The sequence below is a fragment of the Dama dama genome, chromosome 20, assembly GCF_033118175.1.
Source record: "Dama dama isolate Ldn47 chromosome 20, ASM3311817v1, whole genome shotgun sequence".
Taxonomy (NCBI): Eukaryota; Metazoa; Chordata; class Mammalia; order Artiodactyla; family Cervidae; genus Dama; species Dama dama.
The window spans coordinates 76034112-76047083 of record NC_083700.1 but is presented as its reverse complement, the minus strand read 5'-3'; the positions used below and the strand labels follow the sequence as shown (position 1 = coordinate 76047083).

General features: G+C 38.5%; 1 protein-coding gene across 1 annotated transcript in view; it reads right to left on the bottom strand.

Annotated features, from left to right (window-relative positions):
* Window positions 1-12972, bottom strand: part of DNAI4 (dynein axonemal intermediate chain 4) — a 94975-nt gene that overhangs the window by 29168 nt on the left and 52835 nt on the right. Inside the window, exons 7-8 of the mRNA XM_061168458.1 lie at window positions 9079-9234; window positions 348-542 (exon numbers count right to left, since the gene is read on the bottom strand). Of these exons, the coding sequence (XP_061024441.1) occupies window positions 348-542; window positions 9079-9234 (351 nt within the window). The remainder of the gene's footprint in view (window positions 1-347; window positions 543-9078; window positions 9235-12972) is intronic.

Below are 12972 nucleotides of genomic sequence, written 5' to 3'. Positions count from 1 at the left end.
AAACTATGTAAAAATGTCTTCTGATAAGTGATGCATGTGTATGTGCTAAGTCACTTCAGTCATATCTGACGCCTTGCAACCCCGTGGGCTGCAACCCACCAGGCTCCTCTGTCCATGGGATTCTCTAGGAAAGAATACCGGAGTGAGCTGCCATTTCCTTCTCCCTGATAAGTGATAACTCAGTTTAAAGATTGCATTTAGAAATAATAATACCATTTGCTTTTTTTAAATACTTGAACTTGTATAAAAGTGATTATATTTAAATATCTTTTTTAAAGTATAAAATCTTTATTTCAAAACAACACTATTTTTTTTAAAGATGTTTTAGTATATAATGTGTTAAATACCTTTTAAAATAGGAAGCTGACGATAAGCTGCAAGTTTTGGCTGAAATATATTTTCCATTATAACTCGTTCCATAAAAAATAAGTCCTGTTGAAACTTGTCAGATTTAAAGACTGCATCTGAGTTGTCTTCTTCTTCATCACGAACTTTAGCCAGAATTACATTTTCAATATCCATTAGAGAACTACCTTCACTAACTGTAAAATACAAATATGATGCAATGGTAACATAATTCAAATATTATAATATTAGCTGGTTTGCATATTCTAAAGATGTATCAATGACATTTTGCCATCACTATTTGTATTCCTCCAGTATTCATAACTTTAATAGTTACTTATTGAATGTCTTTTAGGAACCAAGTACATGCAAGATATACATATGTTATCTCATTTTGCAATCCAAAAATGTGCTGTTTTCCAGAAAATAAGCAATGATAACTCATAAGGTAATTTGTATCTCCATATATTTTTATTCAAATTGAAATTAAATTATTATCAGTCTTCATTACACCTTCAGATAAAGGTTTAATTTATTGCTTTATATGACTACTACACTACTGTTATTTATTAATGCTAAAACAAATTACCAAAAACTTAGTGGATTAAAATTAAAGTTCTGGATTAAATTTAAAATTAAAGTGGATACAAATTTAAAGTTCTGTAGGTTAGAGATCAACCCAGGTCTCATTGGCCAAAACCAAAAGGTTATTAGGGTTATGTTCCTTTCTGAAGGCTCTAGAGAATTAACTTCCTTGCCAATTTCTAAAAGCCACCACCAACCCGTCATTCATCTTCAAAAGACAACAACATTGCATCTCTCTGATGGTCCTGCCATTACATCTTTCTCTGACCAGAAATGGAAAAAATACTCCAAAATATCTATTTGATTGGTTTGGGTCCACTCAGATAATCCAGGATAACCTCCCTCTTTTAGATCCTTAATGTGGTCACATCTGGATAGTCTCTCTTTTTTTTTTTTTTTTTTTCTTTTTTTTATTCTTGATAGTCTCTTATCTCATGTTAGGTAATCTATTCATAGACTCCTGAGATTGGGATGTGTATATATTTGAGGAATGATTATTCTACCTATTACTTAGTAAAAACAGAATGAAGGGGAATCCTGCATCCATGAAGATGCACGTTTCCCTATTCCTTTGCTAAATACAACTAAAAATCTTGGGACATTAATTGTTTTTTTTTTTAGAGGAAGCCTTTGAAAGCCTTTGACAGAAGAAGGCAGAGGAAAAAGATTGCTCAGGACCCAGGGAATGACACAGTGGTGAGTTCCCTGGATTTCTTATTACTGCAGATACTCCAGACAAACCTCCTCTCTTTAGCCAAAACTCAGGAAAAGAACAACCTTGCAAGAAAGAAAACTTTTAGGATATAACCATTTCTCTCCAGAAAAAAAAAAAAAACAGAGAAAAAATTGTAGCCCCACTCATTCCACAAATACCACTAGCCAAGCGGGAAGTCTAGACTTCCATTCTTGCCAGGTTCTGACAAGGCTTTCCAATCTCCCAGCCTGTGGTGTCAGAAAAGGCTCAGTAGGGAGCTAGGACTTTCAATCCTAACCAAAAATGAAAAAAATGACTGTGCTGCCCTTGTGCAATGTCAGTTAAGATCTCTTGGGGACATGGAATTCCACAGCTATCTGGCAGTAACAAGGTTCTTCCCAATAGTCAGAGATGGACTGGTACAGTCAGAACTTACAGAACTGCCCCCAAAGTAATAAAGCCAAGTCCCAATCCTTGGTGTCAGGAAGTGTTAATGAGGTGCTCCTATCCCTCCCAGCCACGTAGATATCAATGAAAGTTAGAGCTCACTATCTAACTTACACAAGGTTAGAGCTCCCCATCTAACATTAAAAAACAGTAATGAGATGATCCCCTCCCTCAATGTAATTGAAGGGCAAGTGAAAAATATGGATTTCTACTCCAGTAATGGGTGCTTCCCAAGTGGTGCTAGTGGTAAAGAATCTGCCTGCCAATTAGGCAATGCAAGAGACCCAGGTTCAACCCCTGGATCAGGAAGATCCCCTGGAGTAGGAAATGGCAACCCTTTCCAATATTCTTGCCTGGAAAATTCCGTGGACAGAGGAACCTGGTGGGCTACAGTCCATGGGGTTGCAAAGAGTCAGACATGACTGAGTGAACGTGTGCACGTGCGCGTACACACACACACACACACAATGGAGCAGTAAACCCCACTGCTCCTTTCACCCGGCGGTAATGGAGCAGTAAATTTCCCTGTCAAAATAGTGTCAAACAAATCCTGCTAAAAATGAAGTTTAAACAAGATCCAGTTCTCAAAACATAATAATCCAAGTTTCTAAATTTCAACTGAACATCACTGATCAAAGAACCAAGAAAATCTCTACTTAAATGAAACAAAAAAACAAACAAAATCAATACAAACCAACACTGAGATGACAGAGATGCTTAAATTATCTGACAACAGATAAAATATATCTGACATAAAAAATATCTGACAAAAAATTCAACAGATGGGCTCAACAGCAAAATGGAAGGGACAGAGAAGAGAATCAGTGAACTTGAAGAGAGAAAAATAGCAATTACCAAATCTGAAAACCAGAAAGAAAATCATCTGCAAATATATATATATATATATATGTATGTATATATACATGTTTGTGTATATATATACATGAATAGAGGTCCAGAGGCCTCTAACAAGATATATAATATTCACATCACTGGGGAGAGGAGAAAAGGATGAGACCAAAAAAGTACTTGAAGAAATAATAGCTGAAATTTTCCAAAATTTGGCAAAGAAAAACATACAGAATTAACAAACAGTGAATTCCAAAGGAGATAAACCTAAAGAAATTCACACCAACATACACCATACTCAAGCTTCTGAAAACTGAAAACAAAACAAAAATATAGAAAGCACCAAGGAAAAATTACTGCCTTATATACAGATGGAAATAAACTAAAAACCGTCTGCATAGCAAGGGAAACCATTAGTAAAATGAAAAGACAACCTACTGAGTGGGAGAAAGTATTTGCAAACCATATATCTGATAAGGGGTTAATACAAAATATATAAAGAACACAACAGCAACAAAACAAAACAAAACAAAAAAAAATGACAGAAAATAAGCTAAAGAGACATTTTTCCCAAATGTCACATAAGATATTCAACACCACCAATTATCAGGGGAATGCAAGGCATTACATTAAGTGGTCCTTTTCATCATAGGGGACTGGAATGCAAAAGTAGGAAGTCAAGAGATACCTGGATTCAGGCAAGTTTGGCCTTTCAGTACAAAATGAAGCAGGGCAAAGGCTAACAGAGTCTCATCAAGAGAATGCACTGGTCATAGCAAACACCATCTTCCAACAACACAAGAGAAGACTCTACACATGGACATCACCAGATGGTCAATAGTGAAATCAGACTGATTATACTTTTTGTAGCCGAAGATGGAGAAGCTCTATACAGTCAGCAAAAACAAGACCGGAAGCTGACTGTGGCTCAGATCACGAACTCCTTATTGCCAAATTCAGACTTAAATGGAAGAAAGTAGGGAAAATCACTAGGCCATTCAGTAAGTTCAGTTCAGTTCAGTTCAGTTGCTCAGTCGTGTCCGACTCTGTGACCCCATGAATCGCAGCATGCCAGGCATCGCTGTCCATCACAAACTCCCAGAGTTTACTCAAACTCATGCCCATCAAGTCAGTGATGCCATCCAGCCATCTCATCCTCTGTCGTCCCCTTCTCCTCATGCCCCCAATCCCTCCAATCATCAGGGTCTTTTCCAATGAGTCAGCTCTTCACATCAGGTGGCCAGAGTATTGGAGTTTCAGCTTCAGCATCAGTCCTTCCAATGAACACCCAGGACTGATCTCCTTCAGGATGGACTGGTTGTATCTCCTTGCAGTCCAAGGGACTCTCAGGAGTCTTCTCCAACACCACAGTTCAAAACCATCAATTCTTGGGCACTCAGCTTTCTTCCAACTCTCACATCCATACATGACCACTGGAAAAACCATAGCCTTGACCAGATGGACCTTTGTTGGCAAAGTAATGTCTCTGCTTTTTAATATGCTACCTAGGTTGCTCATAACTTTCCTTCCAAGGAGGAAGTGTCTTTTAATTTCATGGCTGCAATCACCACCTGCAGTCATTTTGGAGCCCCCAAAAATAAATTCTGACACTGTTTCCACTGTCTCCCCATCTATTTCCCATGAGGTGATGGGACCAGATGCCATGATCTTAGTTTTCTGAATGTTGAGCTTTAAGCCAACTTTTTCACTCTCCTCTTTCACTTTCATCAAGAGGCTTTTTAGTTCCTCTTCACTTTCTGCCATAAGGGTGGTGTCATCTGCATATCTGAGGTTGTTGATATTTCTCCTGGCAATCTTGATTCCAGTTTGTGCTTCTTCCAGCCCAGCGTTTCTCATGATATACTCTGCATATAAGTTAAAGAAGCAGGGTGACAATATACAGCCTTGACATACTCCTTTTCCTATTTGGAACCAGTCTGTTGTTCCATGTCCAGTTCTAACTGTTGCTTCCTGACCTGCATACAGGTCTCTCAAGAGGCCATTCAGGTATGACCTAAATCAAATCCCTTGCATACAGTGGCAGTGACAAATAGACTCAAGGGATTAGATCTAATAGAGTACCTAAAGAACTATGGACGGAGGTTCATGACATTGTACAGAAGGCAGGGATCAAGACCATCCCCAAGAAAAAGAAATGAAAAAAAGCAAAGTGGTTATCTGAGGAAGCCTTACAAATAGCTGAGAAAAGAAGAGAAGTGACAAGAAAAGGACAAAGGGAAAGATATACCAATCTGAATGCAGAGTTCCAAAGAATAGCAAGGAGAGATAAGAAAGCCTTCCTCAGTGATTAATGCAAAGAAATAGAGGAAAACAATAGAATGGGAAAGACTAGAGATTTCTTCAGGAAAATTAGATACCAAGGGAACATTTCATGCAAAGATGGGCACAATAAAGAACAGAAACAGTATGGACATAACAGAAGCAGAAGATATTAAGAAGAGGTGGCAAGAATACACATAACTATACAAAAAATATCTTAATGACCCACAAAGGTGTGATCAACACCTAGAGCCAGACATCCTGGGATGCAAAGTCAAGTGGGCCTTAGGAAGCATCACTACCAACAAAGCTAGTGGAAGTGATGGAATTCCAGCTGAGCTATTTCAAATCTTAAAAGATGATGATGTGAAAGTATTGCACTCAATATGCCAGCAGATGAGGAAAACTCAGCAGTGGCCACAGACTGGAAAAGGTCAGTTTTCTTTCCAGTTCCAAAGAAGGGCAATGCCAAAGAATGTTCAAATTGCTGCACAATTGCATTCATGTCACACACTGGCAGGTAACGCTCAAAATTCTCCAAGCTAGGCTTCAATAGGATGTGAACCGAGAACTCCCACATGTTCAAGCTGGATTTAGAAACTGCAGGGGAAACCAGAGATTAAATTCCAACATCTGTTGGATCATAGAGAAAACAAGAGAATTCCAGAAAAACATCTCCTTAGGCTTCATTGACTATGCGAAAGTCTTTGAGTGTGTGGCTCACAACAAAATGTAGAAAATTCTTAGAGATGGGAATACCAGACCACTTTACCTGCATCCCAAGAAATCTGCATGCAGGTCAAGAAGCAACAGCTAGAACTGGACATGGAACAATGGACTGGTTCTAAATTGGGAAAGGAGTTCATCAAGGATGTGTACTGTCACTCTGCTTATTTAACCTATATGCAGATTACATCATGCAAAATGCCAGGCTGGATAAAGCACAAGCGGAATCAAGATTGCCAGGAGAAATAGCAATAAACTCAGATATGTGGATGACACCATTCTTATGACAGAAAGTGAAGAGGAACTGAAGAGCCTCTTGATGAAGGTGAAAGAGAGGGATAAAGCTGGCTTAAAATTCAACATTCAGAAAACTAAGATCATGGCATCTGGTCCCATCACTTCATAGCAAATAGACAGGGAAACAATGGAAACAGTGACAGACTTTATTTTCTTGGGCTGCAAAATCACTGCAGATGGTGACTGCAGCCATGAAATTAAAAGACACTTGCTCCTTGGAAGAAAAGCCATGACCAACCTAAACAGCAGAGACATTACTTTGCCAACAAAGATCTGTAGAGTCAAAGCTATAGTTTTTCCAGTAGTCAAGTATGGATGTGAGAGTTGGACCATAAAGAAGGATGAACACAGTGAAGAATTGATGCTTTTGAACTTTGGCATTGGAGAAGACTCTTGAGAGTCCCTTGGATGCAAGATCAAACCAGTCAATCTGAAAGAAATCAACCCTGAATATTTATTGGAAAGACTGATGCTTAAACTGAATCTCCAATACTTAGGCCACCTGATGAGAAGAGCCAGCTCTTTAGAAATAAGACCCTGATGCTGGGAAACTGTGAAGGCAGGAGAAGGGGACAACAGAGGATGAGATGGTTGGATGGCACCAAGACTCAATGGACATGAGTTTAAGCTAGCCCCGGGAGATGGTAAAGGACAGGGAAGCCTGGTGTGCTATAGTCCATGGGGTTGCAAAGAGTTGGACACAACTGAGCAACTGAACAAGAACAATGTTAAGTGAAATAAAACAGAGAGAGAAAGACAAATACTGTATGATTTCACTCAAATGCAGACTCAGTTCAGTTCAGTCACTCAGTCATGTCCGACTCTTTGCGACCCCATGAATTGCAGCATGCTAGGCCTCCCTGTCCATCACCAACTCCCGAAGTCTAGGAAAACCCACATCCATTGAGTTGGTGATGCCATTCAATCTTATCTTCTGTTGTCCCCTTCTCCTCCTACCCTCAAATCTTTCCCAGCATCGGGGTCTTTTCCAATGAGTCAGCTCTTCACATCAGGTGGCCAAAGTATTGGAGTTTCAGCTTCAACATCAGTCCTTCCAATGAACACCCAGGACTGATCTCCTTTAGGATGGAATGGTTGGATCTCCTTGCAGTCCAAGGGACTCTCAAGAGTCTTCTCCAACACCACAGTTCAAAAGCATCAATTCTTGGGCACTCAGCTTTCTTCACCATCCAACTCTCACATGGATACATGACCACTGGAAAAACTATAACCTTGATTAGACGGACCTTTGTTGGCAAAATAATGTCTCAGCTGTTTAATATGCTATCTAGGTTGGTCATAACTTTCCTTCCAAGGAGTAAGTGTCTTTTAATTTCATGGCTGCAATCACCATCTGCAGTCATTTTGGAGCCCCCAAAAATAAAGTCAGCCATTGTTTCCACTGTTTCCCCATCTATTTGCCATGAAGTGATGGGACCAAATGCCATGATCTTAGTTTTCTGAATGTTGAGCCTTAAGCCAACTTTTTCACTCTCCTCTTTCACTTTCATCAAGAGGCTTTTGAGTTCTTCACTTTCTGCCATAAGGGTGGTGTCATCTGCATATCTGAGGTTCTTCATACTTCTCCTGGCAATTTTGATTCCAGCTTGTGCTTCCTCCAGTCCAGGGTTTCTCATGATGTACTCTGCATATAAGTTAAAGAAGCAGAGTGACAATATATAGCCTTGACGTACTCCTTTTCCTATTTGGAACCAGTCTGTTGTTTCATGTCCAGTTCTAACTATTGTTTCCTGACCTGCATACAGGTTTCTCAAGAGGTAGGTCAGGTGGTCTGGTATTCCCATCTCTTTCAGAATTTTCCACAGTTTATTGTGATCCACACAGTCAAAGGCTTTGGCATAGTCAATAAAGCAGAAATAGATGTTCTTTTGGAACTCTCTTGCTTTTTTGATGATCCAGCGGATGCTGGCAATTTGATCTCTGGTTCCTCTGCCTTTTCTAAAACCATCTTGAACAACTGGAAGTTCATGGTTCACATATTGCTGAAGCCTGGCTTGGAGAATTTTAAGCATTCCTTTACTAGCATGATAAGAAAGATATAGAGATAAGAAAGCCTTCCTCAGCAATCAATGCAAAGAAATAGAGGAAAACAATAGAATGGGAAAGACTAGAGATCTCTTCAAGAAAATTAAGAGATATCAAGGGAACATTTCATGCAAAGATGGGTTCAATAAAGGACAGAAATGTTAGGGACCTAACAGAAGCAGAAGATATTAAGAAGGGGTGGCAACAATACACAGAAGAACTGTACAAAAAAGATCTTCATGACCCAGATAATCACAATGGTATGATCACTCACCTAGAGCCAGACATCCTGAAATGTGAATTCAAGTGGACCTTAGGAAGCATCACTACGAACAAAGCTAGTGGAGGTGATGGAATTCCAGTTGAGCTATTTCAAATCCTGAAAGATGATGCTGTGAAAGTGCTGCACTCAATATGCTAGCAAATTTGGAAAACTCAGCAGTGGCCACAGGACTGGAAAAGGTCAGCTTTCATTCCGATCCCAAAGAAAAGCATGCCAAAGAATGCTCAAACTACCACACAATTGCACTCATATGCAGACTATAAAAAATAATAACAAAAACAAAAACAAACAAAAAAAATAACAAAACTCATAAACACATTGATGGCTATTAGAGGGGAAGGTGGGTGAGGGGTAGGTGAAATGGTTAGAGAGGGAAGTTTATAGAGTGACAGTAGCTAGACTTATTGTGGTGATCACTTTGTAGTGTACACAAAGATCAAATTATTATGTTGCATACGTGAAACTAATATAAAATTATAATTCAATTATCCTAATTTTTAAAAAACTGAAATAAATGAAATCTTACTTTTTTCTAAATTACTCCCTGGCACTGATTGTTCCCAGTCTTTTGAAGGTACACTTGCTTTACTACTTGAGTCAATCATAGGTCGTTTTAGTGGTAAAGATGAAAGCTCCATAGCATTGTAAGAATCATACAAATCCCAAGCCGTGGACATTATACCTAAATAAAGAAAAGGAAGGTAAACATTATTTTAAACCAAATTATAATATTTTAGCTTATATATAACTAGCTATAGCAAAATCTAAGGCAAGAATATCTATTATTCAAAGAAAAAACATTATTGTTTTACAACAATGGCAAGAAATAGTAAATGATGCCCATGGATTGTAGCCTGCCAGGCTTCTCTGTCCATGGCATTCTCCAGGTCAGAAAACTGGAGTGGGTAGCTATTCCCTTCTTCAGGGGATCTTCGCAACACAGGGGTCAAGCCCAGGTCTCCAGCATTGCAGGCAGATTCTGTACCACCTGAGCCGCCAGGGAAGCCCCAATTTTAGTTTATGTAACATCATTACATTTGTTCATTGGACTAAATTTAATTAACCTAAGAAACAGAAAGCCTAGGAAATAGATATTATGTACACGCCATAATTATGTACAAGTTAGAATAATAAATCATGATTGTGACTTCTAATTCTATACTATCATACACTATTAAAGAAATCTTATTTTAGAAACTACTTTGAGAAAAATGGTATTCCTAACTATACCTAAGTTTTGAGTATTTCTGAGTGTAAGATTGTGTAAATAGTTTTTAAAAGTTTTAAAACACTGTTTCTATCTACTGGTTTAATTCAGACTATAAAAGAATAACAATTGGCCATATAACATTTATAAAAAATAATTTTATTTTAGCTGAGTAAAAAGACATGATTACTGTAAAAGAAAAGGTAAATAAGACTTACATTTCTATAACCTAGAAATAACTGGTAACATTTTCATGCATGTCCTTCCAGATTGACATAAATATATATGTGTAAACACATGAACAAATACACATGCATTTTTTAATTAAAATGATCTCATATCACACATACTTTTTAAAAGTTTTTACTATAGTGTGTAATATACATAGAAAACAAGCTCTCTCTATGAAATGTACCGAGTTTTAGAATTTAACTGTTTTAAAAAGTTAACCAGGAACACTAATACATTCATTGAATTATCCATTTATTTGAAATGCAACTTATATAGTAAAGTATTGTATGTGGACTGTTAGGTAGGAAACTTTTTGCCAATTTTTCTGAATCTTTACAGAGGCAACTTCAGCTAAATTGACATTTCTGGCTTCTCTTATGTCCCTTACAACATTACCAGGAAAGAGAAATGACTAATCCTACAGGAAAGTTTAGGAGACGGAATTACAACTTGCCCACTTCTGGATTCTTTTGTTAAGTCTACTCATTTGCAGAAAGCATGTATTCTCATCTGTTCTCACCCATGCAGAGAAGGTCTGCACTTTCTAGCTGTGCCAATTATTGTTGGTAAGATCTACTTTGAACGGAAGAAATAGCAAGTCCACTCAGCTGTGGATGAAAGATTACATGTTTCAATTAACTTCATTAGTAGTAAAGACACTTGTTAAAAATTTCCATCTCTTCTATTGATCCATAGTCTCAATATTTAATTGATCTTCATCAAATTCTTAGTATAAACTGTAGCATTGGTTTTTAAAATTCCAATTGGAGTATAGTTGATTTACAAGGTTGTGTTAGTTTCAGGTGTATACCAAAGTGAATCAGTTATATACATACATATATCCACTCTCTTTTTATATTCTTTCCCCATATAGGCCATTGCTGCTACTGCTAAGTCACTTCAGTCGTGTCCGACTCTGTGCGACCCTATAGATGGCAGCCCACCAGGCTCCTCCGTCCATGGGATTTTCCAGGCAAGAGTATTGGAGTGGGGTATAGACCATTAGGAAGTACTGACTAGAATTCCCTGTGCTATACTCATTATTATATTTTTTAATATCTATTTTTAAATTTTTGTCTTGGCTGCATTGGGTATTAGTTGCAGCTTGTGGGAACTTTCATTTGATCTCTTCCTCTGCCTCTTTGAAAAGTTAGTAATTCTGTATTGTATATTTGGAAGTTGCTAAGAGAGTTGCGAAGAGTGCGATCACTCACCTAGAGCCAGATACCCTGGAATGTGAAGTCAAGTGGGCCTTAGGAAGCATCACTACGAACAAAGCTAGTGGAGGTGATGGAATTCCAGTTGAGCTATTTCAAATCCTGAAAGATGATGTTGTGAAGGTGCTGCACTCAATATGCCAGCAAATTTGGAAAACTCAGTAGTGGCCACAGGATCGGAAAAGGTCAGTTTTCATTCCAATCCCAAAGAAATGCAATGCCAAAGAATGCTCGAATTACCGCACAATTGCACCCATCTCACACGCTAGTAAAGTAATGCTCAAAATTCTCCAAGCCAGGCTTCAGCAATACGTGAACCGCAAACTTCCAGATGTTCAAGCTGGTTTTAGAAAAGGCAGAGGAGATCAAATCGCCAACATCCGCTGGATCATTGAAAAAGCAAGAGAGTTCCAAAAGAACATCTATTTCTGCTTTATTGACTATGCCAAAGCCTTTGACTGTGTGGATCACAATAAACTGTGGAAAATTCTGAAAGAGATGGGAATACCAAACCATCTGACCTGTCTCTTGGGAAGCCTGTATGCAGGTCAGGAAGCAACAGTTAGAACTGGACATGGAACAACAGACTGGTTCCAAATAGGAAAAGGAGTATGTCAAGGCTGTATATTGTCACCCTGCTTCTTTAACTTATATGCAGAGTATATCATGAGAAATGCTGGGCTGGAAGAAGCACAAGCTGGAATCAAGATTGCCGGGAGAAATATCAACAACCTCAGATATGCAGATGACACCACCCTTATGGTAGAAAGTGAAGAACTCAAAAGCCTCTTGATGAAAGTGAAAGAGGAGAGTGAAAAAGTTGGCTTAAAGCTCAACATTCAGAAAACTAAGATCATGGCATCTGGTCCCATCACCTCATGGGAAATAGATGGGGAAACAGTGGAAACAGTGTCAGACTTTATTTTTGGGGGCTCCAAAATGACTGCAGATGGTGCCTGCAGCCATGAAATTAAAAGACACTTCCTCCTTGGAAGGAAAGTTATGAGCAACCTAGGTAGCATATTTAAAAGCAGAGATATTACTTTGCCAACAAAGGTCCATCTAGTCAAGGCTGTGGTTTTTTTTTTTTTTTCCAGTAGTCATGTATGCATGTGAGAGTTGGATGGTGAAGAAAGCTGAGTGCCCAAGAATTGATGCTTTTGAACTGTGGTGTTGGAGAAGACTCTTGAGAGTCCCTTGGACTGCAAGGAGATCCAACCATTCCATCCTAAAGGAGATCAGTCCTGGGTGTTCATTGGAAGGACTGATGTTGAAGCTGAAACTCCAATACTTTGGCTACCTCACGTGAAGAGCTGACTCATTGGAAAAGACCCTGATGCTAGGAAGGATTGGGAGCAGGAGGAGAAGGCATCAACAGGGGATGAGATGGCTGGATGGCATCACCGACTCAATGGACATGGGTTCAGGTAGACTCCGGGAGTTGGTGATAGACAGGGAGGCCTGGCGTACTGCGATTCATGGGGTTGCAAAGAGTCGGACATGACTGAGCTTCTGAACTGAACTGAAGAGAGTAGATCCTAAAAATATTCATCACAAGAAAAAGATTTTTCTATCTATGTACAGTGATGAATGTTTAGTAGACTTACAATCATGGTCACTTCAAAGTGTATACAAATATCTAATTGATTTGTTATACACCTGAAACTAACATTATATGTCAATTATATCTCAATGAAAAATTAAAATATAAAAGAATTAGAGCAGAAATCAGTAAAATTGAAAACAGAAAGTCAATAGAGAAAAT